This window comes from Struthio camelus, chromosome 1, assembly GCF_040807025.1.
Source record: "Struthio camelus isolate bStrCam1 chromosome 1, bStrCam1.hap1, whole genome shotgun sequence".
In the NCBI taxonomy this organism is placed as follows: domain Eukaryota; kingdom Metazoa; phylum Chordata; class Aves; order Struthioniformes; family Struthionidae; genus Struthio; species Struthio camelus.
The window spans coordinates 90,969,637-90,996,480 of record NC_090942.1 but is presented as its reverse complement, the minus strand read 5'-3'; the positions used below and the strand labels follow the sequence as shown (position 1 = coordinate 90,996,480).

The 26,844-nt window shown below is 47.1% G+C and overlaps 2 protein-coding genes and 1 non-coding gene across 6 annotated transcripts; 2 read left to right on the top strand and 1 right to left on the bottom strand.

Annotated features, from left to right (window-relative positions):
- The first annotated feature begins 517 nt into the window (after nucleotides 1-517).
- NCAPD2 (non-SMC condensin I complex subunit D2) lies at nucleotides 518-26,008 on the top strand. 4 transcript variants are annotated; one of them, XM_068931013.1, is made up of 32 exons: nucleotides 518-620; nucleotides 2,494-2,669; nucleotides 3,514-3,589; nucleotides 3,757-3,815; nucleotides 4,260-4,441; nucleotides 4,907-5,046; nucleotides 5,406-5,533; nucleotides 5,618-5,741; nucleotides 5,823-5,970; nucleotides 6,565-6,762; nucleotides 7,306-7,440; nucleotides 7,921-8,005; nucleotides 8,637-8,811; nucleotides 9,073-9,194; nucleotides 9,369-9,566; nucleotides 11,282-11,456; nucleotides 13,457-13,541; nucleotides 13,706-13,839; nucleotides 14,365-14,497; nucleotides 16,153-16,237; nucleotides 16,336-16,497; nucleotides 16,742-16,959; nucleotides 18,197-18,308; nucleotides 18,623-18,746; nucleotides 18,936-19,091; nucleotides 19,306-19,483; nucleotides 20,138-20,232; nucleotides 21,958-22,038; nucleotides 24,141-24,327; nucleotides 24,530-24,656; nucleotides 24,779-24,943; nucleotides 25,202-26,008. In XM_068931013.1, exons 4-32 carry the CDS (start codon nucleotides 3,806-3,808, stop codon nucleotides 25,282-25,284), a joined length of 3,945 nt encoding a protein of 1,314 aa, XP_068787114.1. In that variant the 5' UTR covers nucleotides 518-620; nucleotides 2,494-2,669; nucleotides 3,514-3,589; nucleotides 3,757-3,805; the 3' UTR covers nucleotides 25,285-26,008. The 4 variants fall into 4 exon arrangements, with proteins under 4 accessions (XP_068787114.1, XP_009683381.2, XP_068787113.1 ...); XM_009685086.2 differs by lacking the exon at nucleotides 3,514-3,589; XM_068931012.1 differs by lacking the exons at nucleotides 518-620; nucleotides 2,494-2,669 and adding an exon at nucleotides 3,106-3,409.
- Nucleotides 2,293-3,071, bottom strand: MRPL51 (mitochondrial ribosomal protein L51). Its single transcript, XM_068931102.1, has 3 exons — nucleotides 2,920-3,071; nucleotides 2,726-2,833; nucleotides 2,293-2,564 (listed from the first exon to the last, which is right to left on the bottom strand). The coding sequence occupies exons 1-3, from the start codon at nucleotides 3,002-3,004 to the stop codon at nucleotides 2,368-2,370; spliced, it is 390 nt and encodes a 129-aa protein (XP_068787203.1). The 5' UTR covers nucleotides 3,005-3,071; the 3' UTR covers nucleotides 2,293-2,367.
- Nucleotides 3,866-4,185, top strand: LOC138065894 (small nucleolar RNA U85). The gene has a single exon (XR_011138939.1). It is a non-coding gene; the product is annotated as a small nucleolar RNA U85 (small nucleolar RNA).
- Nucleotides 26,009-26,844: the final 836 nt, after the last annotated feature.

Below are 26,844 nucleotides of genomic sequence, written 5' to 3'. Positions count from 1 at the left end.
CCTGCCCTCGGGAACGGGCCTGGCCCTACCCACACCCCGGCACTGGCTGCGGCTGCTGGAGGGGGGCGTTCGCCTAACCCGCTCCCCTCAGAACCGAGCCCCGTCTGCCACGACCAGACCTTGTCACCATGCTGTCCGAGGCCATGCGGTTATTATCCTTTTAGAAAAAGGGGTCACAGAAGTCCTGAAGTTGTTACCTAGACCCTACCTCTTCCTATCCTCTTTGCCCTTCCAAACCCGGCCTGGGCTGTTGCCTTTAAAAGCTAGTGCTGCAGAGTGACTTCATGTTATCTGGGCCCATAATGTGTTTATTGGCTATAGTTAAGTCACTGCTACTGTTGCTGCAATTTAGTTATGGTGTTGCTGGCATGTTTCCATCGTACAGTACGGCATAAAAGAAAATGTGAATGAATCTCTGAAGTGGCTGCATTCAAATGGTAGTTGCCAAGCTGAAGGAAATTAGGCACCAGCAGCAGCCTCAAAAACAGCTATGCATTTTGTTTTTTCCTCTCTAAAGACTCTGAAAAGCACACTGGATCAGAAGGGAGGATTCATCAGTTCAGGACAAAAACGGAAGAACATAATGGAACGAGAAGTCTCTCCACACAGCTTCCCATGTGGTGAGTAGGGTAGCAAACGGCTGGTTCCGATCAACATTGAACTATGTTTTTCTTTCATAAGGTGAAACAGGCCACAAATAAAAGGTTTTAGTGACAAACCTGGAAGATGGGTAGATAGACAGGATGACAGGATGAATACATTATAAATTATAGCCTGGGAGCCAAAAGAGCATGGTACAAGGAAGATGAGTTGTTGTTGCAGGGTTGTGGAGAGAGACAGATGATTTCCAGATTAGACTGTTTGAGCGTTAAAAGAGCAACCTATCCATAGCCTCAATAGAACTGAAGGCTTTTAAGCTGTGTCCTCAGACAAGGGGAAGGGACCAATTGTGGAAGAAGTGTCTGTTGCTTGGTGACCTTCCCACGGTGGTCTGAGGACTGTTCCAATAGCCCTTGTGAATAACTGGAGCTGGAGCTGGCTGAACCTTTGGTTCAGTGACTCACTCAGCTCATGTTCCCCTTCAGACCAAGAGCTCACATAGCCGAATATCCTGTCCCTAAACATGACAAGTCAATGCCAAGGGACTATGAGCTGAGGAAGTGTACAAGATAGCTTTCCTCTGATACTCTTCCAGTTTCTGATTATTTTCAGCCCAAGGACTTCCTATGCATGTGGTTTACCTAGGTAGTAACCCCCAATGGCTTTCTCCCAGATGCTTTTTCAGTCTCCCCCACCCCGAACCTGTGCAAATTTCCTGAGTCCACAATCTCTTTTGTCACAGAGTCCCACAAGTCTGCTTACCCTGCTGCAAAGAATGTGGACTTCACAGTTGCTTGGATACAGGCTTCAGCTTGATCTTTCTTAAAGCTTAGACCTAAAGGAGACTTTTTTCATTCCCTGCCTCTTGCAGCCCAGTGCTTTAAAGATACAACAGCTTTGCTCTGTAACAGGGTACATTAAATCAGCAGATAGCTCCCCAATTACTTAGCAGCCAGGCTGACAACTGAGGGGGAGGAGGTAGACAGACGCGTGCTCGTTTTATGGGTTTTTCCGAAGCACGTGATAGCAGATTTTGTAAGAAAGAGGATGCTGGACTAGAGGGATTCCAGCTTTAACTCACTATAACTTTCCCTCTAAAGGGACCCAAAACCAGTTAAGGAAAACTTGTAGAAGTTGGAGGGTTTTTTAAAACTCTTGAGCTGCCTGTATTACTTTTGCAAAGCTTGACTAACTTATTAACGAAGGGCCACGTGCTCAATAAGTGTCTGCAGTATGGACTTTAAGTCACCATCAGCATGGAACAGAGACAAATCCTGTTCTAAAGGAGAGGCTTTCAATTAACATTTGAATCGTTCACACTTAGTATTGATTGCCAATAAATGGAGGGCAAGAGGGACAAAGAGTCAGCAGGAAGGAGTATTGGGGGGCACACTTATGGCTAGCTTGTGAATTTGGCTAAGGGGAAGAATCTAAGATGGAAAATACTGAAATTGCCAAGCAGGACCTGGAGCTCCTAGAAACTGAAAGAAAGCTGGAGGCGGGCCAAGAACAGAGGACTCTCAGCCAAAGCTAAAAGATGCAGACTGGAACAGCTGTCTGTAAGAACTACATCAGAGATGGCTGAGAGGGCAGAACTCACAAAGAGGAGCTCAGGCCCGGAGCAGCAAGAGGATTTGGGGGCTGGGCTGGAAACACATAGTGAAAGTTTTATAAAGCACTAGGAAACAAACGTCTGTAAGAAAGCCGACTTTATTCCGAGTGCGACGCCACGAAACCATGCTCCGTGTGTCGAACGCATGGCTGCTCTTAGCGGTGCTTCCCCGTGCGATTGAAGCGCCTGTACAAGTACCGGATCCTCTTGTTGAGTTTGTGGTAGTCATCCACAAACATCCGATCTCCCACCATCTTCTTTTTGCGAATGCACCTCTGCAGCTCATTCCCCCGCCAGCCCCGCAGCCACTTGGGCCCCACGATGAGGTCCTTAGGGTGGGCCTTGAAGTCACCTGAAAATAGGAGGAGAGAGAGAAGAGAATGACGGGCCCCGGAAGAGGCTGTTTGCAGGACAACGGGCCCCAACCGCCCTCCCGGGAGGAGCCCGTCGCTTGCAGGTGGGTCTGGCCTCCCTCGCCCTGAGGCCGCGGCGGGGGGCCGGGGGGGGCCTTACCCAGGATCCCCACGTTGTCGTACACCCCGAACAGGGCTCGCTTTTCTGTCCAGCGATCCACCTGCTTGGGCGGCGGCGGCTCCCTCACCTGGGGAAGGCGGGCGTCCCCTGCAAGGGGAGAGGAAAGGGGCGGTCACGGGGCAGCGCGGGGGCCCGCACCCCGCAGCGGGCCGCGCCTGAGCGCGCCCCCTCACCGCAGCTGACGCTCCGCGCGGCCCGCGCCAGGGGCGCGCCGCGGCCCAGCAGGGCCCGTCCCGCCGCCTGCACCAGCGCCGCCATGGCGGGGGGTGGGGCCTCCCTCGGCTCCGCCCCGCCTCCTCCGGTCGCAGGGGCGGTCGGGAGACGGCGGGCAGCGGGTGACGTCGCGCGGGAGGGAGGAAAGGCAGCCGGCGATTGGGCGAGGCGTTGGCGCGCGGCGGGGCTGCCGGGCGCTGATAGGGCGAGGCAAGGGGCGGGGCGGGGCGAGGCGAGCCGAGCCGAGCCGAGCCGAGCCGAGCGCTGCTCGCGCGCGCTGTTTTGAGTGCCCGAGTGGGAGGCGGCGGTGGTTGAGGGCCGCCATGTCGTCCCCGCCGTGGGAGTTTCACCTGCCGCTGGCTCCCGGCGACCTGCTGCGGGGCGGCGGGCCCGGGCGCTACGCCGTTCAGGAGGTGCTGCCCCCCCGCGAGCTAGCGGCCCCGCTCGCAGGTAAGGGCGAGCCCACCTCCCTCACCCCCAATCCCGCGGCTTGGCCCGATGCCGCCGCAGCTCGCGGCCGTGACCGCGGGTCCCCCCCTTGTGTCTCCTTGCAGCCTTTCGGGCCGCCTTCCGGGCGCGGGGCGCGCTGGCCGTGCTGCAGCACTTCGACCCCCTCTACAGCCTGCTCTAGTGAGTACGGGGCGGCAGGTGCGCGGCCGGGGCTCCCGGGGACCGGCCCGCGCGGAGGGACCGCGGTGGGGAGAGGCTGGTGCCTCCCGGGCGCGCACGCGCTTCCCCCTGGCGGTGTTCGCCCGGTGCCCTTAACGCGCTGTGTTTGCTGTGTGTTTGCTGTGCAGTCACTTCAGAGCTGTGGGGGCCGCTCTCAAGGAGGATGCCCTGGAACTGATGGTGCAAGGTGGGTACCTGCCGTTGCGGGGGTAATGGAGAAGTTGCGCTCTGTCGGCAGCTCAATGATGATATAAAGGCTAATGTGACTCACCAGCTGGGTTGCACCCTCAGCCCATTCCAGCAATACGGGTCTGTAATCTTGGTGAACAACGCAGAGCTGTGCGTGTTCGCTGTAAGGGCAGGCCGACAGCAAATCCCCTTGCCTGCGTCCCTAGAAGGTGCATCACTGGGATGCATCAGCTCTGAGCGAGTGCTTCTGAGCTGACTGGGGGCTGTGGGAATAGGATAGGCAAGTGTCTCCAAGGTTTGAGTTGCAGGGGGCAGTCCGTGTTACAGCTGGCGAGATGTGAGCACAGGTCTTTGGTAATCTGAAAACTGCTCTAAGTCTCAGACAGGGGAGATGGCTGAGGGGCCTGGCCAGGTGTGCTCATGATTTTCTACCTCTCTCAAGTGGTGTCTCGCCATTCCAACGACCTTCCTGCCGTCTTGGATGATTCTGGCCTGAGCCATGCAGACCGCACTGCTCACCTCAATGCTCTCAAGATGAACTGCTATTTGCTCACTGGCCTGGTGGAGGCCTTTGAAATGGAAACCTGCAAGAGTGGTTTGGTGGGGCTGGATCCAAGTGGAAAGGTACGTAAAGGGATTGGGGAGAAAACAAGGTGATAGAAGTGGAAAACGTGTAAGCTTGCTGAAGTCTGCAGTATCTGTCTGATGTCGTTGCTGGGATTACTTAAGCGTGATACTAGCGAGGGCGGTGTGTAACGTGAAATACTTGCGTTTGTGAAAAGCAGCCGAAGGAATAATGCGTGTCTAAACATCAATGGGGACTCAAATGCCCAGACCTTCCGATTTTACTCTTCAGTGTCTGGCTGGCTGGCCCTTAATGTGTCAGTATGTTCTCAAGGTCAAAGATAACGGCTCCTTTCGCTTGACGTGGGCCTATAGGCTGTACACCTGTAGGTGTACATCTCTCTGTACACCTCTTAGTGCTATAGAGTTTGACAGTCAGTTTCATGTTTAAGGCAAGCAGAATGGTGGTGGTGTTTCTCCTGTTGTCAAGGTATCGATGCGAGTACCTCATAATTTCCTTTCTAGAACAAGAAGAACCGTGCCAAGGCCTCTGGATTTTCCTGGGAAGAGGAGAGGGAGCCACTCTTACAGTTGCTCACACAGCTGCTGCAGCTGGATCTCCGTCGACTTTGGAGTGGTTTGGTGGTGGAAGAAGAATTTGTCAGGTAAGGGGAATGCTGAGAAGTGACGGGTTGGAGTGAATGTAAGGGTGGGTTGGGTGACAGCGGGTTTGTGGGGGAAGAGGTTAATTGTTAAACCTGCCGGTGAGCTAGTATTACAGCTCTCGGTCGGGTGCAGATCTCCAGAGACTGAGGAAACAGTCCTGGGGCAAAAGCAAGGTGTTTAGGAACCACTTCCCTTCCTCATGTAGGCCTCTAAAATTAAGATGTTTGTTGGTCGTTCAATTTCTCAGACATACTGGAGAATACCTCTGGTTTGAGAGAAACTTTTGGCTAGTGTGGTTTGCTAGAATGGGATTGGTGTGATGGTCAGGAGGTTGATTGTCTCTCTACTGTGGTTTTAGCTTAATGACTGGAAGCTGCTACCGTATCCTGGAGAATCCAAGTATCGGTCTCCAGAAGCATCGAGCCACGCGGGAGGCAGCGACACATCTGCTTGCTGCAGCTTTGGTTCACTATGATCACATGTTCAGTGAGTTCCCGCTTTTCCACTTTCTTTCTGAAGCAATTCCCAGTTACTTTCTCTGACCTCTTTCTCCCTCCTCTTGTGTGAAAGGTGCCACTCTGAAGATCACGCAGATGCTGCAGCATTTTGAACACGTAGCCCCAGTGTTTGCTCAGGCTGTGAGCCTCTGGGCTACAGAGTATGGTCTGAAAAGCATGGTGGGCGAACTGCTGAGGTGAGAAAAACACCCCAAGGCTTGTATTTCTGTCCTTAGCAATTTGGGGAACTCTTTTCCTTGCTCTATCTTTCTATGCAGGGAAATTGGACAGAAGTGTCCACAGGATCTGGCCCGTGATGCTTCTGGAATCAAGGGTTATGCTGTCTTTATAACTCACCTGGCTGAACAAATTCCAGCTGTCGTGCTATCCAACATGAGTGTTCTGCTACGTCACTTGGATGGAGAGGTACGTTTGGGAAGGGGAGCTACATATTACCTGTCCAGAGAGGTTAAATGGTTGAAGTGGTGCTGTCTTTTTTTTTTTTTTTCTATCTGAAAAAAGAACATCTTTCAGAGAGACCAAGAAACCAAAACCAAAAACCTACCTTTGTCATAGGTTCCCCCCCTTATCTAAAAGATACAGAGAAAACAGAAACCATGACATCAGCTCCCTGTCTGTCATTTCCATACACCAGAGAAAACTAGATGCTGCTTCCTGGTCTGAGATCCCAGTTGTTGTCTCTTGTTTCTCAATACTGAATGAGCTTAATGGTTGTGGTTGTGTTACTTCATTTAAACTGTCCATAAAAGCTATAATTGTCTTTCACATCAGTCCTTGGCATCTGAAGATGTAGGTGGATAGCAGGGTGGGATAGCTCTCTCTACCTTGTAGACGCAGCCATGTTTGCCCAAGTTTAATACAAAGTCCATAATGGAGAGATTATTTAACTTAGGGTTGGAGCCTGGGACTTAAAAGGCCCAAACTCTGGGCCATCCTTCCCCTTGGCATACCAAGTCATGCTTTTTTCTGTTCCTGCTTCAACAACTTCTCTTTTTGCAGAATTACATGATGCGAAATGCCATTCTGACAGCTGTGGCAGAAGCGCTGCTGAAGGTGCTGAATGGTGACAAGCTAGAGGAAGCTGCCCGTGGTACTCGGGATCAGTTCCTGGATATACTGCAGGCCCACATCTGTGACGTCAGTGGTTTTGTGCGCAGTCGTGTCCTGCAGCTTTTTACTCAAATCGTTCAGTGCAAGGTAAGTCCATGCTGGGGAGATGATGATGTCTCAGGCTAAGGGAATTTCTGTTACCTTCCCCTTTATTTGCAGGGACTGAAGTTTAACCAAGAAAGTCATTGTTCCTGTGTGCGTTTTGTGTGGTGTCCACCCTTCTTTTTCTCCCAAGAGCCCAAAGATCCTAGGGTTGAGGGAACTGTGGAACAGACAGTTGCATGCTGCTTTTTGTTACCTGGAGAGAATAGAAGAAAGATCACAGTACACGTGCTCTTTCTGGATGTTGCTAAGGGAAAACATCTCCCTTGCTAGAAATATGTAAGACTTGGCTTGACAGGACCCTGGATAGCCTAATGTAAGGCCTTGTTTCCAACAAAGGTTGGACCACGAGATCTTCAGAGGTCTCTTCAGACCTAGAGTTTTCTGTGCTTATGTGATCTGTGCCTTTCAGTACACCAGGCAAAGTAGGACAGCTTGCACGTTTAATAATACATCTGCAGTAAAATAACTTTTTGTGCATCTCTAGGCCTTCTGGTTACCTTTGTCTATGCTCTGATTGTGCACTAGGCCCTGCCTTTGACTCGATTCCAGTCCGTGGTATCTCTGGCTGTTGGACGTCTCAAAGACAAATCTGTGGTGGTTGTTAAAAATGCCATCCAGCTGCTGGCTGCGTTTTTGTCCAACAATCCGTTCTCCTGCAAGGTAATTCTTACTAGTGTGCTGGATATGCTAGAGCGTGTTTGCAGGCTGAATATCTGCAGTGTGCTAGAGCGTGAGCAGCAGGCTTTCTGCGCCTTCTGAGAAGGCCAACATAGACTTTCTGGGTGGGAGCCTTCTGGTTTTCCCACGTTAGGTATTACACTCCCTGGCTCTTCCATCACTTGGTGTAATTGATAGATATGCTGAAAGCCGAGAGGGTTGTCATCTTTATTGTGAAAAACCTGCATCAGTTTGATATGACTCGACTGTGGGATTTCTCTCCATAGGACCAGATTTAGGCATTAGGACGTGCTGTAGAGCTACAGCTCTTTGCCAATCTGAGGTTCAGAAGCTGAGGAGAAGGTTGAGCTATTGACAATTTACAGCAGTTCCCATCCTGGGATGGCGGCTGGAGTCTGCTATTTCAGCTTCAGAAAATGAAGGATAAAGTAACATTTCTTCTTTTCTTTGTGCTGTCTCCAGTTAAGCTGTACTGACTTGGTCGAGCCACTCAAGAAAGAGGTGCAGAAGCTGCAAGAAATGAGGAACCAGCGTAGAGCCACAGCTGGTAACTTCCCTTCTTCCTGTTTCCCCTTCCCAGGGTGTACCTTGTGCTCTGGCCAGCAGGAATCTCTCTGGGCTCATTCTCCAGTGTCTTATATTTGCTCTCGGGTTGTGGTGGCTTTTGTCTCAGGCAAAAGTGAGGCCAGAGCACTGGGAGTGAACTCAGAACACTTTTTCATGCACTGGGGTAATAAAAGGAGCATAAGAAGGGCCATACCTAGATCAACAGTCCGTTTGGCCAAGTATCCTATTTTCAGGGTAAGAATTTAAAATATCTATGAACATCCTCCCAGGCTTCTGTTGTCAGCCATTCAAGGACTGTTTGAGGCAGAAGTTTGATCAAATATTGATTTGAACTTGATAGCCTTGGACCTGCTGCCTACAAAGCAATAAATAGCACATGATGGTTCTCTCTTCCCTGTCATTTCTCCCCTCAGTGGTCTCTTTTCTATAGTGAAGAGTTCTTGTTTGTTCTTACCCCGATATGGATGGGGTCAGCGATGGGAATAGTGTCTGCAGTGGGGATTTGGGGGGGAAAAAAGGGTAGGATTCCTAAGTTTCAGAAGAGTTTCTCCCCACCTCAGGGTGTCATCTGAGTCTCTGAATTCCTCGTTCCCTCCATTGTTTCTCCATAGCTGCAGCAATCACTCCAGAGGAAGAGTGGGAAGCGATGTTGCCAGAGATTAGGGCTGTCACCCAGCAACTCCTTCAACCGCTGCAGGGAGAAGAAGAAGAGGTACTAGAAGTTGAGGAAACAGCAGAGGCTACATCAGAGCGCATTACTGGGCTGCTGAGGAAACTAAATTACAAGTAAGGAGGCTCTGCAGTTTGAGGAAAGGGTTTATCCAAAGTGATATGTCAGCCTCTCGTTCTTTGTTCACGGAAGGCTTGAGCTCCAGGGTGAAGGAAAGGTTTCAAGTTACCTCAGTCTCTTCCTGCAGAGTAACCTATGGGTGCTCGGCACAAGGTGCTGAGCTGCTTTCCCAGGTGTCCAGGGCAAAGTCAGATGTTTTCCCTTGTGTTCTCCCCTACCTGGTTGCTGATGTTTTGTTGTGCAATGTCACTATCCAGGGGTGCAGTTCGCCTTACACAGAAGGCCCTGTGTCACTTCCAGGGGCTGGAGCCCTTCAGTGGTCCCACAGAGGGAAATGAGGAGGCCACAGTCCTGGGCATTCTGAAGAGACTCTACACAGGTAACTGCTTCAAACCAGTCCATCTCTTGTCTGAGTCCAAAGCTAGACCAAAAGCTAGACCAAAAAGCCTCCAGAATGCTGTGTCCCCTGTCGTAAGCTTCTTTCCCCTGGGGCTTAGTCTGCATGTGCTTGACAACTCGCAGAACTACACCATCTCTGGTTCTTTATGCCCAGGTGAGAACCCTGAGGATGCTCCACGTGGCAGCAGTAGTCCTGTGACCAAAGATGATATGCTAGAAGAGCAGCCTCAAACAGATCTGGTCAAACAGGAGATGTTGGTGCAGTATTTGCAAGATGCTTACAACTTCTCAGTGAAAATCACAGAAGCCCTGAGTCTGGTCAGCAAGATGATGTATGAAAATTCTGTCTCAGGTGTGTGAAGTGGCGATGGGGCCCTTTCTTCCCTGTTTAGAGTTTCCAGGTTTCTCCCCTGGACTGTCAAGGAGATGTGGGTGTGATGGGGCTCCAGGGGAAGCAGAAGAGCTTGGAGGGACTTCTGTCCCTTGAGCAGATGTCACAGTCGCTTCCAGGGTATTGGAACAGCAGCACTATCTAAAGGGCTCTCTTGCAGAGGCACGAGAGGGCTGTACTGGGGCTGTGATTTGGTGGTTGTGCTTGAATTAGGCCAAGGTTTGGGGGTGTTTTGTTTTTGTTTTTTGGTTGGTTGGTTGGTTTGGTGCTTGTCATGAATCACCCTCTGGGGGAAGTGAGGGGTGGAGAGTGTAACACCTCCCTCCTCTCCCATCTTCCCTGCCCCATCAGCTTGCCAACCACTCACATAGTTTTGGGGTGCAGGTGGGTCTGGGCACTGCTGCACGCTACTGGTATCCAGAGCTTTATGCAAACACATCTGGGATTTCATCGGAGGTCACTTCACCTGTATTAAGAACACGTTATCCATAATAAGCATGTTGGTTTCTCCAACAAGGTTTGGATGTTGTTGGCTCTGTTGGCTTTTTGCAGACGCACGTATGAACTCTTGGGTTCAATCTCTTTACAAGTCATTTGAAGTTCAAGGCTGGGAGTGTGCCCCTCACCTGGTACTTCAGCTCCTGTTTTTTGAGTCTTTTTTTTTTTTTTTTTAATGATTGAGCAATTTTTACTAACTTTCCATTTCCCTGTTGCTTTATCCTGTAGTATAGGGAAGGCAAATTGGATGTCTGGATTTCTGGAGATTTTAGCAAAAAATTCCATTCTCTCTGCACCAAGTAAACCACACAAAATGTCAAAAGTTTGTCACTTGGGCTAACCCCTATCCATCCATCCTGTTCCCCTCTGGAGATAGTGTGCTGCTGTGGGGTGGGGGGGGCTGAAGTACGGGCGTGCTCAGCAAGTTGCTCAAAGACGTAACTTTTTTAATTAGAGATTTAAAGATTTATTTTTCTTTTACACATGTGTGCATTCTGGCCTGAATGAGGGCAGGGGAAGTATACCAGTTTATCTAGATACAAATACTTACGTATCCCATAGGCATACAGCCTCTTTATTCAGGTCTCTTGCCCATACTGGTATAAGCTCTGCCTTACCAGAGGTCTGCAAACTGTTTGTTGTATAGGCCCTCTAGACATTACTGTGACTCTCTTGTGAATCATCTCCCACTTACTGGGGATTTCTTGTTTTCTTTTTTGTTTTTGTCTTAAGGATAATATATTCCAAGAGTAGTCAAGCTGGAATCAAATACAGTATTTCTTACCCACTTATACATCAGACAGCTTAGTTCTTCTTGTCACAGCATCGGACTGGGACTTATGTTCAACTGCTTTTATCTGCTGTGACCATGAGTTTTTTTTTTTTTTCTGAAGCTAATAAAATTTTGTCCTTTCTCACATGTGGCCTCTGTGCTCTTCTAGATATATCGTGTTACATTTAGTTCTAACATTGTTAATCAGTGCCCCTTTCCATCAGGACATCTAGGTCTCTGTCCTAGCACCCCAATTCTCACTTAAGCCTTCTGCAGACGTTAACAGTGATCTTAGATGCTTTTAGGGCTAGCTGTGAGAGCAGAGAGCCTATAAATTTGTTTTAGTGGTGTCTCTAATGAGGATAAGGAAGCAATGGCGCTAATGCAACTCTTCTTCCCTCTGCAGTGGTGCAGGAAGCCATTGAGTTCTTTGTGACAGTCTCACAGTTCGGCGTGCCCCAGGCAGTGCTTGGAGTCCGCAGGATGCTCCCCCTTGTATGGTCAAAAGAGCCTGGTATTAAGGAGGCTGTGCTGAATGCCTACAGGCGTCTCTATCTCAGCCCAAGTGGGGATTCAGAGAGGTATGAGCTCTTGATCAGAAATTTTTTTTCTTATTTTGTCTTTTGTTTCTTCCTTTGGGGAACTCTGGGAATGGGATATGGACAGGAAGTAAAATCAAAGTTGCTACACTTCACGCTGAGCTGAAACATGTGATTTTTTTTTTTTATCAGCTAGTAAAGAGGCTTTCTCCGTTACCAACGTTTGTGCAGTTTCAGACGTTCTTATGCATCTGGGTATCCTAATGTTCCTGTGGAACATACTGCTGAGCTTCTGCTCTTGCTTTGTCATAGGGTTGGTGTGTAGGAAATTAATGCAGCAGAACTCAACGTGAGACCTTATGGAAGGGGAAGCTGGTAATTATTTTAAATGAAATTGGCTTCAGGCACTCACGCTTAATTCTCTCTTTAAATTTCGCTCACCCTTGCTTTCATACAAAGCCCCATACCAAGCACCAAGACCCATGCGTCCGAATGACCTGGGTACGATCACTGTCTGAGACAGAGGACAAAGGCTACTAAATGTTTGTCACGTCAGCTGGATTTTTTGATTGACCGTAATGAGCTGGTTTTTGGTTACTGCTGGTTTTAAACGCTGGCAGTCAGCTGTTGTTACAGGGTGACCCCTTATCTCAGAATCTTAGATACTTCACCCTCCTTGGGCAAGGTTGTTGCCCATTGCCTGTTTTCTCATTTTGGGTATTTTATGGCGATAGTCTCTCTTCCTGTTGGGATAAGCAGAAGAGGAATGGTATACAATGTACTGCGAACTTAGGAGTCGTTCTTCTGTTATCACAGCTCAGGTTTGCTGCTGACAAGTCTTGTGTGCTGTGGTTTTATCTGCATGTCAGCATTCTGCTTCTGATGTAAACAATGCATTCCTCAATGTTTACCAGTTTTCTTGCTGTCATTCGTGACATTGGCTTTGAATATATATTATTCCTCACTCTATACAGGAGCTTTTTTTTTTTTTTTTTTAATGCTTTCACATACATGTTTCCATTCATAATTCATTTAGATCAATTTTGACCTTCTGTTACAAATCTCTATGTATGGTGGATGAGAGGATGTTATCACAGAATGGTTGAGGTTGGAAGGGACCTCTGGAGATCATCTAGTCCAACCTCCCTGCTCAAGCAGGGTCCTCTAGAGCATGTTTTCCAGGATCGTGTCCAGGCAGCTTTTGACTATCTCCAGTGAAGGAGACTCCACAACCTGTCTGGGCAGCCTGTTCCAGTGCTCAGTCACCCTCACAGTCAAGAAGTTTTTCCTCGTGTTCAGATGGAACTTCCTGTGTTTCAGTTATTGGGGGTCTTTATTGGTTGCTGATCCTTATTGTAGGTTTGGGGGTGGGAGCTGGGTGCTATTCACATGCTTATTTTTTTCATTCTAGAGAGGATATGTTTCTCAGGGACGTGCTTTGTTTGTTTGTTTGTTTTCCATCCCCAGCACTTGTAAATCCTGTTGGATGCACATTCACTGACTTAAATAAGTGTGATCCTTGGTGAGATGCATTGCATCATGTCCCTATACCTCACTGGGGCTACAAGAAGCACCCTCTGCTTCTTGGTTCCTCTTGATAGTATTGACTGGAGACAGCTCTCCTGCAGTTTGAGCTCTGGCCTTATTCATTCATAATTGGATAGTCTTTCTTTCTGCTCTAAGGAAGAGTATTTTGACTTGTGGTTGAGAGGAAACTGGAAAGTGGCTGGTGAGTGCCTCTTGTTGGGCCTCCGTGTGGAGCATGGGGAGGAGCGGCAAGCACAGTGGCAATGCACTGGACAGTGGGCTTCTGAGCCCATGTCGTGCTCATCAGAACTTGACCTGGGGGGCTTGGAGAACTCCCGTTCATGGCGGGGGGAATTTTTCTTATCCCCAAGAATCAGCTCTGTTGTCAAAGAGAAGTTCTCAGCTCTCTGAATAGAAAAGTAATCATGGCACTTGCTTTTTCTTCTCTCTCCCTCTCTCTCCCCTCTCCCTCTCTTTTTCTCTCCTGTCCTCCTCCCCCTCCACCCCCAACAAAGGGCAAGGGCCCAGAGCCTGGTGCGATCTCTCTCTCTCATCATGGTGGATGCCTCGCTAGGAACGATACAATGCTTAGAAGAAATAGTGAGTACTTTCCTCACCTGGGTTTGGTTTGTATTTGTGATCTTAGATCTCTGTTACGTTCAAAATGGTACTCACTGAAGTTAAATGTCTGTACTGGTTTGGATTATGAACTGATTCATCCTCCTCTGCCTCTCCCTACTTGTTTTGTTTCATTTCTTTTGCAGATCTCTGAGTTTGTGCAGAAAGATGAAATAAAACCTGCTGTGATCCAGCTGCTTTGGGAGCAGTTCACAGAAAAATCTCAGTGCTCGTTGCTGGAACGACGTGCTGCCGTGATGCTGCTAGGGATGATGGCACAGTGAGTGCAGGGCCCAGTCTGACCCTGTGAGTGGGAGGAGGTACAGGGACTTGATTTTTATCAACGAACTGTGGGTGCTGCATCAGCTGACTCTTGGTTTTGCAGCCTCAAAAACAGTAATCAGATAACAGGATAATGAAGGCTGGAGTTAAACATAGATGCAGTGGGTCCCACCAACATGGTGTCTGAATAAGTATGATAATGTTACCTTTTTAAGTTTTGCTCCTTCCTGTGATAGGAAAGAGGAGTCAAGAATCTTATTTCTGTAAAAAGAGTCATTATACCCAGTTTTGCTCATTTCAGAGATCCTGATCTTTTATCAGATTATGGATTATACTGGCTTCTGTGGAACATTGCTTGCTACTCCTATAGCTATATTTTGAGTCATTTGGTGAATTTTTTTTTCCCCCCTCATACTTAAAGTACTGCCTTCCCCAAGGCACAAAAAGTATCTTTGTTGTGCGTACTTACTGTAAACTTTCAGCAGCAACTTGCATGCTACCCTCCATCCCCTCCATTTCACAGAGGGAAGCCAGAGATCATAGGTAGCAACCTGGATGTCTTGGTGACAGTAGGTTTGTCTGAGAAGGTATGTGAAGACTATCGTCTGGCCCAAGAAGTGTGCAATGCCATCTCCAAACTTGCCAGTAACCCAAAGGTAAGACTCTTAGCCTGTCCTTGAGGTCAGAATAATCCTTATTCAAAAATGAAGAAGGAAGAAGAGTGGTTTATGCTGAGAAGAGAGAAATGTGATAAGCATAACAAAAAAAAAAAAAAAAAAATTTTGAAATGAAGTGGGCTGAAGTCGTTCAGCAGCCCTGTCTGGAAAGCTTATCACAAAACATGTACTAAAAATATTTGTATTAAGCACGGGCTGAATTCAAATCAGAAGAATGTTCAGTGCACAAGAAAACATTCTTTTCCTTACAATTCCCTTCCTCAGACCCCTAGTTCTAAACTGGTTTGTCTCTCCTCAACCATGAAGCCCTTTTTCCTAATGATGTTTTCTGGTGTTGTGATTCTTTTGCCTTCCCTGCTCATTGATGTTTGGGAGTTGCCAGCTGTACAGCTGAATATAAAACATTACAGGCTTTCAAACCTGTTCATGTTGTAAGTGGTGGCCTGTCAGATGACTCAGATGACTTCTTTTTAGGGGCAGCAGTTTATAAATCCATCTCTCCTTTTCTCTCTCTCGGTCTCTTTCTCTTTTATGCACTTGTAAAATCCTCTTTGCCTGTTTTTGACCTGAGCACTTGGGACATTTGATTCAGGAGTTGTTCTGGCATAAAAGCAGCCCTGCTTCACACAGAACAGCTATTCTGGTATTGCCCCATCCATTGGGGACATTACTGTAGGACATTCATGAATTAACACACATTATAGCATTCTTAAGAGCTCTAAAATTGAGTCACAACCATCTTGACATCACTTATTCCTGCTGACAAAGGAAGGAAGCGTTATTCTAAAACTGTTGCACAATTCTACCGTTAAGTTACTATGTGAGAAGAAACTGAACTATAGACACTTGAATGATTGTGGCAGCTTTCCCCTCCCCTCCCTCCCCCCCCCCCCCGCCACCTTTCCAAAAACAGATCCTCAGTAGGGACAGTAGATTGTAGTTAATTGAGAAATTTCGTTTCTAGCTTCTGAAAGCCTTAATTGCTCAAGCAGTACCTTGTTTCAATCAAGTGTGTTTTGATCAGGCAGCTACAATCTCAGGAACTGTCACGCTCAGCTTAGTAATTCTCTGGATTCTCTTTTTCCCAACCTGAAACGTAGTGGAAGTGATACAGAGCACTTGTATCAGCCCAGATGTGAGGTGGTTTTGCATCCAGAGCTGTCCTCTGTTAGTTCTAACTGATGATATTTTGCTTTTAAACAAAAAGTCGTGGTTCTGGAGTAACCCCAGGCAAGGGCATCCTGTTGATTTGCAGAAAAGATTTGATAACACTGAAGATGCTGTAAAGGTTTTCCTCTTTTTCCATCCTTTGTGGAGAATGAGGGAACAAAATAACATACGATTCCAAAGGAGTCATTTTGGTTGAAGGGGAAGTAGTGGAACTGTTAGGTTGGCTTGAGAACATCTTTTGGCCAAGTTTTAAATTTGCCTGATACTGCCACCATGTTCTCAAAAGTGACAGTAATGACCCTGCTGTGTATTTTGTTGCTGGGGAGTAGTAGATGTCCCTCCCATAGGCCTAACGTGATTTTGGTTGGCAGTGTGCATGTAGGAAGGTTAAGTACTGAGGAAGGCACTAGGGTGGGGGCAGCAACTGTTGTGTGGCAAGGGTAACTCATCTGTTCTCTCTGCAGCCAGCGCTAGGGAAGAACAATGCACCTTTTCGACTGCCACAGACACACATGCTCTTTGGGAGCCTGAGCAAGGCTGTGAGTAAAGGTGAGCTCAAGTCAGCGATGGGGTTGGAGGAGGGGGTGTGAGACAGTCTATGGTGTTGCTCATATGTGTGATACATGGCTCCCTCTTGCCCTCATCAGGCTTTGCCCAGCCAAGTGGTCACTGGATCCCCTTCATGGAGGCAGCAGTAGCACTTATCTACCAGCTAGCAGAAGGGGCAGAGGAGATTTGTGCTTGCATCCTGCAGGCATGCAGTCAGCAAGCTCTGGAGAAGCTGCAGGAGGCTGATGGACAGAAAGCAGGTGAGGAAAAAGCTACTGGGGGAAATCTGTACCAATAGTTTCTCATGCTGTTGTTGGGTGGCCTGGAAGAGTGGTGGGATGGAGCAGAGTTGAGGGCTTGTGGAGCTGCTGATGTGGGAAGATGAGAACACAGTGAAAGGGGTCTGTGGAGCTTGAGGATGAGATAGAGTCTGTGAGGTTTGGTGGTAACCAATGGGGGAGGAATCCAGGTCAACACTCAACTGTAGCAATTTTTTTCTGCCAGAGCCAGGGGATTCTCCCAGCAGAGTCTCTGATGGTGCTAGCAGTCTCCCTACCTTTCTGCTGATGCACCTGGTGTCCCTTGTGGGGCAGGTGGCACTACAGCAGGTAGTGTATTTGGAAGTGTCTGTAAGCACAGAGCTACGTAGACGTCGCATCCTCAGGGAGGAGCAGAAGACCAAGCAGCATTCTGAAAGCAGCGCAAAGAAACAGAGACCCCGGGTGAGAACTGAGCTTTTTCCTATGGGCAGTTCTTTTCAGGTCCCAGCTACTCCCCAGCAAACTTCCAGGGGACACAGTCTTGAGGATGTGTGAGATCTTGGGTAATGCGTGCTTTGGATATAGAGCTGGGCATTAGCAGGTCAGGATTGACAGGGAGAGCTGAGATCTTTGACTGACCTCTCAACAGTCAGATCTTTGACTGTTCAATAAAACTCTCTGGCTGCTCTTGGGCTTTGAACAGGGAGAGGGCAAGGAATGATAGGTCATGTTCTGACCATGTTTATCTTCCAGCTCCAAGTAGTCATGTCCTTTCTTCCTTCCTTACGGTTGCAATCTTTTGCAGTCGCTGCTGGCAATAAAGAATGCCTCTTCATGCCCCAAGTTGGGCAAAAGGGCTTCTGGAACCTTGATCCGTTGGGCTTGAGGGTCCTAACCTCTCTCAGACATAACGATGGAAGTATTTAACAGTAGCCTCTTAAATGGGGTCTGTATAATAGAAATACTCTGTTTCCTTAGGTCTGCCTCAGAATGGCTTCCAGAGTGCATTGAGCCAGAATTCTTGGGTAACGATAGAGAGGAAGAAAATATCTTCTATCCCTAGGTGTCCAGTCTTTGTTAGATGCCTGCACCGGTGTGTCCAGATACGCTGTGCTTTATTTTCTCATTCACGCTGCTTATCAGTCATTACCATTCCTCACACAGGAGGAGGTTACTCTGAGATTTTTCCAGAAACGGCGATTGGATGCAAATTTGATTGTCTATGCAAGGACCTTGTCTCTTTTCTTCCCTTGTGTTTTGGTTTTTTTTTTTTTTCTTGCTACAAGGCTTCCCATATTCTTGCTCACAAAACTAGCAGTTCAAAGGCTGCTTTGGTCTTCTTGCTTCTAGGATTTGCATATCCCTTCAGTTGTGTCAGAGTCTGTCCTTGGTGCTAGATAGCTTCGGTAGCTTAGACTTTTTTTTTTTTAATTTGTGTCCTGTGACACATGGACTGGAAATCCTTGATCACCCATCACAGCTTCATTCAAATCTTGGGGAAATGTGAGTTTTAAGACTCCATCGATCTGTTTTTCCAAACTCTAGTCATGCTGCTGTTAATACGTATGCGCTTCCCTCTTGAGAGAAGAGTACATTGGTGGGTGGGTGGGTGTGTTTTTTGTTTGTTTTTTGTTCTGTTTTGGTTTTTTTAAAGATGGGCAACAAAACCCCTTCCTTCACAGTCTTCCTTTCTGCACAGAGCACAGGAAATGAGACCACTATGGAGGAGGAACTGGGCCTCGTGGGAGCTTCAGCTGATGATACCGAGGCTGAACTCATCCGCAGTATTTGTGAGACTGAGCTTCTAGATGGTAAGTGTGGCTGCCACCAAAGAGCACTGCCTCTGCCTGCCATGTGTGAAAGAACAGATATGGTGGCTAATGGGTCCAGAATAAGATAGTTCCCTTCAGTTCAGAGGGGTACTAGTTTTTCCTGCAGTGTCAACTTTGGTAGAGGCTGCCCATTTCACTGTTCTGCCTCTCTGGAGGTGGCTTTTCAGTGGCAGAAGTGAGTTATCCAGTTTGTATAGTCCACAGGAGTTCTGGAACATACGAAGTAATTGTTCTTAAAAAAGGGATGCCTGAACCATGCTCAAATACCTGTTCTCTTCCCCCTCACTGTCTAGGCAAACACCTGTTCTCTGCCTTTGTTCCCCTGGTGCTCAAGATCTGCAACAACCCTGGGCTCTACAGTGATCCAGCGCTCTCAGCTGCTGCAGCCCTGACTCTTGGCAAAGTCTGCATGATCAGGTAGTGCCTAGCCACGACAGCCTTCTCTTCCAGCCTTCCTGGTAGTACACAAAGCACAAGCAAATGTTGCAACTCCTTCACAGTGGAGAGAATAAACACAAAAGAGCACTCTTAGCTTTTGTTTCACTACATCTTCTGAGAGAGAGGATTTTTGTGTCTTTTTCTTTTCTCCACCCTCTGTCCCATCAGCTCTGAGTTCTGTGACTCCCACTTGCGCTTGCTGTTCACCATGATGGAGAAGTCCGCTTTGCCTGGCGTGAGATCCAACCTCATGATTGCAGCAGGCGATCTGGCCATCCGCTTCCCCAATCTGGTGGAGCCTTGGACACCACATCTCTATGCCAGGTAGTGCTGTGCTCATTGCTGGCGCAGGGGACGATGACAACTCTGTGGATGGATGACACTGGGCCTGTGGAAGGTTAGGGTGATCCAGGAGCCCAAATTTGAATATGTTAGCGCAGGGACAAAACAGACCTGGATTGTGGAGCAGGCCATTGTGGGGTATCAGGAGTTTAGGGATGCTCAGTTGCAGACTGTGGTAACTATATGTTTCTGTTAGGCTGCGGGACCCCTGCCAAAGTGTGAGGCAGACAGCTGGACTGGTGATGACTCACCTCATTCTCAAAGACATGGTAAAGGTGAAGGGACAAGTGAGTGAAATGGCAACTCTGCTCATGGACCCAGAGGAGGCGATCGTGGGACTGGCTCAGAACTTTTTCAGTGAACTCTCCAACAAGGCAAGTGGACGTCTGGGGACCTTGGTGCACAGGAGTGGAAAGGGGCTGATGGAGGCTGGTCAATGAGACAAGAGTTGGGAATGCTGGGGAAGGTGTATCAGTGGCTGGAGCAGCTGTCTGTCCCTCCTCTATATTGCCTAAACGAGGGCAAATAAAGGGAATCCTGCAAAACCAGTTTTGTTTTAACCCTAATGTTGCTGAAAGTGACCTCATCCATTCTCATCAGAAGGTAGGCTCCAAATCTGCACTTCATCCCTTTGCTTTTGTGTGTGCATCTGGTACAGGCTTTGGAAGTTTTCTGCACTTTACCTTTAGGCCTTACAGCTGGGTTCCCTGACTTAAAGGCTCAAGTAATGCATCGTCTCTAAGAACTTTCAAAGTTATTCTTGGCTGTGTGACATAAGAAAGTTAAATCTGTGGCAGTTACAGTCCTAGCAGGCAAGAACAATAGCAAGTGTTACCACTTGGCTTCACCAAGCAACCCTGGATAGGTTTGGCTGGCTGTGTATGGCTGATTTCAAGAAGCTGATGATTTCAGTCAGTAGCTTTGGGGTGGGGAGAAGGGAGGTAATTTTAGGTGGGCAGCTTATCTGGCTTGGCTTGAGCTGTCCTTCATAATTCTGTTTCTCATTTGGAACCTTGTGTCCCACGCAGGGCAATGCCATCTATAACCTGCTTCCAGACATCATCAGTCGTCTCTCAGATCCTGACTGCGGTGTGGATGAGGAATCCTTCCGCGCTATTATGAGGTATTTTAGGGGAAGTCTTTTTTGTCCAGGGCTCTGTTTATGCAAAGGAGATACCGGATCTAGGGAACAGAAACTGCAGTGACATATACAAAATGCTTTTCAGTTGTTCTCCTTGATTTTTTTTTTTCCACAGTCTGCATCTAAAATGAAGGGGATCAATTCTAAAGCCACATAGTTGGGCGTGAGGAGAGACTCCACAAAGAGATTTTCCACCAACTCTTTCAAAAAGATTTTACCTCTGGAAAAGGAAAAGCCTATGGGTTTTAATGTGTGGAACACAGATATGCAACATTATGATAACACAACAGTCTTTAAAGTCCTCTGCCCTCTGTCATTTTTGTAGCGATATTAAAAAGCTGTAGTTGAGGTAACAGGTTTGGGGTTTTTAAAGAAGCTTTATTCTACAGGATAGAGACCTATTACAATAGTTCAGTCTGAGAGCATCTGTTGCTTATAGGCAGTACAAAGAATGCTTACTGAGGTTTCCATGACTTTTCTTCACAAGACTTAACCTGGCTTATACAGAACCTCTTCAGTAGGTGAATTACAAACATTTTCCACTCATTTCTGATCCTTAGCCACATGGGTTTTTTTCTGAGTTGCCTGAATCCCTGTGGGTTGCAGAGGGGAGTGCTGGACAAAACGCAAGCATTTGTGTGGCTGCAGAGTGCAGTAAAACCTCCAGAGATTTTCTGCTGGAGTCTTTCAGTCCATGAGACTCCAGTGCGTTTAGGAATAGAGATGGAATTTTGAAAAGGCAGGAAATGCAAAGCACACAGACAGCCTATTAGTGAGGGTGAAACTGAGACTGAAAATAATTTATGGTTCCAAGACTATATGAATGCTTCTTCAGTAAGGAGCATAATATGAAATGGTGAGGAAAGCAGCATATGGCTATTGACAGTACATGTGTACAGGGAAGTTAGTGTCTGAAGTAGAAGCAAATCTTCACAGTCAAACACGGTGAAGAAGACGACATAAATGAAAAGAACGAGGACATACAGCTGTATGTTTTTAATAATCTCAAACTGGAGGTGTTACCACAGACATTACCACAGCGAATAGTGTTACATTACTTTGAAGGAGGGGTCAGTGTGGTCAAGGCAGCTATAGATTGACTTAACTGACCTCCAGCAACATACACGGAGAGAACTTGCAGGTAGGTACATGGCAAAAAAGAGAAAAAGCAATATTAACTTAAGAAAGAAGGCAGGTATCAAATTAGTCTGAAGCTAATTAATTTTACAGAAGAGACCTGATTATCTGTTAGCACACCATGTCATATGCTTTAGATGGGGAAAAAGGGAATAATAGTTGAAACCCAACTATTTTTCCATGTAGCATGATAGGAAATGCTTGTAGCATGGAGAGGATAGGGTTTAACTTGTAAACAGTGATGGACAAAAGCACAGGCTAGGGAGGAAGCAGTGGCTTATACTCCAGGGATATTTGTCAGGCTGGAGAATAAGGAGGCATAAAAAGGAGAGGGGTAGTGAAAACTGCTGATGGACAAAAAGCTGGAGAGTATCATTGTTAAAGGGAAGGACTAATTCATGGAGAATATGAGGATTACAGTAATAAAGTGAGATGAAAACTAGCATAAAAAGTATAAGGATGGGTATTTAGAGATTATTGTTCAACCTCTGCTATAAAGCTGCAGCTAAACAGTTGAGAGAGATGCATTCCGCTTGTTTTAACAGCCACTGGTGTACTTTTGTACTGCAGACATTTATTTTCATATATCACAAAAGACAAGCAGACAGAGAGCTTGGTGGAGAAACTTTGCCAGCGATTCCGGACTGCCAGGTGGGTTTTGATCCTAATTTTTCTGACCGATAAGTCAGTCTGTTTCTCAAGAATTGTTAGAATAAGCCTACTTCTGCACAGTGATGGTGAACAGATTCCTATCATATTTCCCATGTGGTAAGGTGACAGTGTTGAGATATGCTGGATTAGGTCCTTCTTTTTTTTTTTTTTTTTTTTCCCCTCATCTTCCTCCTAAAAATGCCTGAAGAAATATGTGTAACTTGTTAGGGCTTCTGCTTGTGTTGCACTGATTGGCCCCTCTCCCTCCCCACCTTTCTTAGGGGAAAGCTTTTGTTACAATTTAGAGCTGCATTACAGCTATGCAAGGAGATAGATCGGCTCCAGTGTTTTGGTCCTTTCCACAAACCATTCCTTTGCATCTTAGCTACGAAATGAATGTGTTCAACTGAGGAATTGACTTTTCCCCAACAGCAACCCAGAGGTCCTGTGTGAGGTGATCTCAACCACCTAGCTAAGAGGCCAGTCCCTGTTCTGTGTGCATGGGCTGCTCAGTTGTAACTCTCTGCCTGGGACTTCATTTCCTTATCTGAGTGCCTGAGCCATAGGGCAGTTACACCTTTGCTCCATCTGCAAGGTGTGCATGCCTTGCTCATGGCGCTTATTGTGGGGCACACCATACAGGACCCATCCCTGGCTCTGGGACATCATTTTACTTCCTGGGTTTTTATTGTTATTACAGCTTGGAGAACAGGGGGAAAATAACTTTACTGATGCAGAAATACACTTCTTTTAGGAGGAAGATAATAGAAGCTTATCTGCCTCTCTTGTCATTTGCTTTCACTATCTTCATTTTACCTTCTACTGTGTTTGGTGCACCCTGCTTTCCTCCATTCCTGCGGTTTTCTTTCTCCGTTGCTGTGACTTTGCCCTTGAGGTTTAAGCTGTGCCTGCTTATCTTGGCCATTTGTACGCAGTAGCTGGGCCTATGACCTGCTCAGTTGCCTTAGGGAGTTGCATATTCCCCAGAAATGTAGTATTTGGATTTTGTTTCCTGAGTTGGAATGGAGAGTTGCACCATCCCTCCCAAAATGCCTCCTGGGAACACTACTGAGCTCTTCAGACCACAGTTGTAAAGAGCCATCTGAGTGTAAGCCGTGCCTAGACTCTGCTAAAACGTCCTAATAGTTCTGCAGCACAAAATCATCAGTTTAATGCGCAGCTAGAGGTAATGCTGGAGCAAGACTCTCATTCCAGGCTACAGCAGGAGCTTACAGGAAAAGATTTTGTACCCACCATTCCTCCTTTGACGTTTCTGGAGTTCCAGACTTAGCTATGTGCCAAACATCATTCAGATTTTAGGTGTGGAAGCAAGGCCTTGGTGGTGCAGCTTTGTTCTCCATCCATCTGGTTTTGGACAGTGCATTCTGAGAGAGTGTATGTGAGACAGACTTTTGGCCCTCTGCTTTGTTCATCTTGTTAAGAGGGGCTTTGGTCTAGCTTTTCCTCCTCCCATTCTGTCACAGTGAGCTATATTAAAGGGGTTAGTTCCTTTTTTTTTTTTTTTTTAAAGTAACTTTTACTGGATTCTGAAACTAGACCTCGCTTTGATAGAGCACTCTGTTAATTTCTTACTTTGTTCCTTAATGAAAGGGCCTACTTTGTACCTCTCACTGGCCAAGAGAGAGGGGACTTGAAATACAGTTTCTATCTGAGAGTATCTCTAACATACAAAAACAAGCAGCCAGCTTTGTGTTTGTTGTTGTTCTTTGGTGGAAATAAGGCCCTTCAAGAAGAGCTCTTACCTGGCTGAGTATATTTACCCTCCTAGCTAGCAATAACTTCTGACACTTTTTAAACAGACTGTGTTCTTGAACAGTGTAGCCCTCATTTTTGTCTGACAAAGACAACTAGGCACCACTAAATCACTCTATTTGATGGAATACAGTGTTCCTTGTTAAGTGGCTGATATAGAACGGCACTCAACTGCAGCATGAGAGGCTAAAGTGTCTCTTGCAGGTGCTTTTCCCCTGCAGAACATGAGATCTAGCTTGCTCTGTTACAGGTCACTTATTATTCTAAGTGTGATGTGTTAATCCTTATGCACCTTCACGTATGATCCAAGGGCATTCTGTCTTTCTCAGAACTGAGCGCCAATATCGGGATCTGTCTCATTGTCTTACCCTGCTTCCCCTCACGGAACGGGGCCTTCACAAGCTGCAAGACAACTTTGACTGCTTTGCAGACAAGCTCCAAGACGCAACTGTCTACAGTTGTTTCCAAGCTGTGCTACTTCGATTCCGTAGAGCAGCCAGCAAAACTGAGTCCAAGGTAAGGATGAGGGAAAGTATCAAAGCCAGGACAGCACAATTGCTTTTACACACAAGGATTGGAAAGCCTTGCAGTTTTCCATATTAAGTATGGCTGCTCCTAGGCCCCAAGAAAGTATCAGGAATTCTGGTGGCTGTGCTATGGATGTAATATTTTCCTCCCAATCCCCTTTTTCTTTGCCACTGTGTTGCATCTCCATCAGGCTCTGGCCGAAGAGCTGGAGCAGAAGCTGCAAGCTTGCCATAGTCGAGGACTGGATTCGGCAGAGACTTGTCAGGAAGGCAATGAAACTCTAATGCCGGAGCCAGCCAAGCGGAGACCAGTGGAAGGTATGTTCCTTTTGTGAGACTGCAATCTTCCTCCCAATCCTGCGATTCAGTAGAGACAGCTAGGGCCTTTTCCTCACCCTTACAGACAGAACAGCTGTTGCCTTTCCTTTTTTTCTTTGCAGGCTCACACCGCCAGCCCCTGAGCACAGCCAACAGGAATGTGGATGAACTTTTTGTCACACCCCCACCTCGGGCACTCCGAAACCATAAGCCTTCCCAAAAGCGCCGTCCACCCAAAAAACCTATTATCACCTTCTCCAGTGACGAGGAGAACAGTTCTGAGGATGGTAAGGCATTGTACGTGTGTTTGAAAGGTGAAATTGGGGAGAGGGAAAGGAAAGCTGGCCTTGGCCCCTCAAGGATTCTCATGGGCTGAGAGCTGCAGTGTAACATACCTCCTCAGGTGCTCCCTGCATGCTCTCCCATGCCCACGTGATCCTTTGGAGTGGGCAGAGGGCATGCAGGGCTTTAGATCACTGCCTGGGCTGCCTGTAGATTCCTCTGTTGAAGGTGCTGGTTATTGACACAACGTTTTGCCCTCTTAGAATTCTCAGCAGAGTTAACAGAGGAAGAAACTCCCACAAAAACAACTCCCATCACCAGATCTTCAGCCCGCCGGGTGCGCTGAGGGAACCATCTGCCGCTGTCTTTAAAAATAAAACTGGTCTTATGCAGCAGTCTTTTGTCTTAACTGACTTATACTCTTGCAGCACTTTAAATGAGGACAAAATGTAAGGCTATACGAAATGTAAGGTTATACTAGGCTAAAAGTATTCCAAAGCTGTCTTTTGGTATCTTTACGAAGAAAATCAGTAATTGATGTGGCTGCCGCTTGCACTGCTTTTATCCTGGAAGGGCTTTGCAGATGCAAGAAAACTGTTTTCATTATGAAGTTTCCTTGGCGGGAAGTTGTTGGGGTGATTTTTTGGGTTGTTTGTTTGTTTGTTTTGCTTTTTTAAGAACAGCCAAACTAAACTGATTTCAAAACGCTCACTTGATCCAACTGTGCCCCATTTTCTTATACAGGTGTAAGCACACCATTCAGCTTCTGTAACACAAGCCAAATACAAAAGGACCCAAAACCAGCAAAAATGTATTCGATCCTTGTTGAGGCTCTTGCCCTGCAGGGCATTGAGGGACAATTACCTGAATCTTCCCCCTAAAGAAGAGTGAGGGGATGCAAAAAAGAAAGACTGACTTAGACTGTAACTAGAGTACTTCATTAGAGAACATTAACCGTGAGTGGGAGAAACAATACAAATTAGAAAAGGCTTCAGAATTATCTTTGCCAAACTCTGACTTGGTAACTTTGAGTTGAACAAGTATATTAATAACATTAACTGTCACACTGCACTTTTGGAATGAGGCTGTTGTGAATCAAGTTACATTTCAAATAAGACCACCACTTCACCCCTTTCCTTCTAGGGATACTGTACCAGTGCTCAAGCCATTCCTTGTACTGCCATGTGAACATGAAGGGCCCTAGTTCTGAATTTTGACTGGAGCAGCTCTTGGCCATGCCTTGTTTATGCTAATTGGGTAAACAACTTTTACCCCTCTCTCATGGGCAAGTTAGCATTTGTCCCAGGCCTTAGTACTGAATTATGTCAGTGGCCCAAAAAGCAAGACGCTTACCTCAGACAACAATGTCCTTTCCCTTAGTAGCCAGTGACCAGTTGGGCATCCTCTTCTCTCGACAGGTTCCTGCAGATCTTCCCCATTCTTTGTCTCTGAGGATCTGCCCGGTTCCTACAATCATTGTGGTCGTTCTTAGTTCAGCAGCAAGTAGAGAGCCTGCTGCTCAGCTCCTATCTGGCTCCGCTACCAAAGCCCTGAGAAACTTGGACTTCTGTTGCTTATTTTGATCTCTACATGAAAGGAGAGTCAAAAGTTGCATACTTTTGTGTTGGGCTGGGATATAGTTTTTATGCCAGTATCTGAATGGACATAAACATATGAGCAGCTTGTAGAAACAGGCCCATTAAAGCCACCCCTTTACCCCTTAATCAAGCCTGTGGTTGCTTGTTACAGCAAAAAGCCCCTTTCCTGCTAGCTAGACTACCACTATACCTTGGGTCTCCTAGCTACTGCAGCGCTGGTAACCCTGAACACCAATTCACCAGGTGGCAAACTGCCCTCTCCTAGGCTCAGTCTGCAATGGCAAAAGCTGCAGAGCTACATTCTCCTC

What these genes read in the sequence shown, in the direction of transcription:
- MRPL51 (XM_068931102.1), bottom strand. Translation starts at nt 3,004, where the DNA reads ATGGCGGCGCTGGTGCAGGCGGCGGGACGGGCCCTGCTGGGCCGCGGC. An exon ending in CGCGCGGAGCGTCAGCTGCG is followed by an intron (nt 2,834 to 2,919) that starts GTGAGGGGGCGC and finishes CTCCCCTTGCAG; the next exon opens with GGGACGCCCGCCTTCCCCAG. An exon ending in CGACAACGTGGGGATCCTGG is followed by an intron (nt 2,565 to 2,725) that starts GTAAGGCCCCCC and finishes TCCTATTTTCAG; the next exon opens with GTGACTTCAAGGCCCACCCT.
- NCAPD2 (XM_068931012.1), top strand. Translation starts at nt 3,283, where the DNA reads ATGTCGTCCCCGCCGTGGGAGTTTCACCTGCCGCTGGCTCCCGGCGAC. An exon ending in CCCCTCTACAGCCTGCTCTA is followed by an intron (nt 3,590 to 3,756) that starts GTGAGTACGGGG and finishes TTTGCTGTGCAG; the next exon opens with TCACTTCAGAGCTGTGGGGG. An exon ending in TGAGACTGAGCTTCTAGATG is followed by an intron (nt 18,309 to 18,622) that starts GTAAGTGTGGCT and finishes CTCACTGTCTAG; the next exon opens with GCAAACACCTGTTCTCTGCC.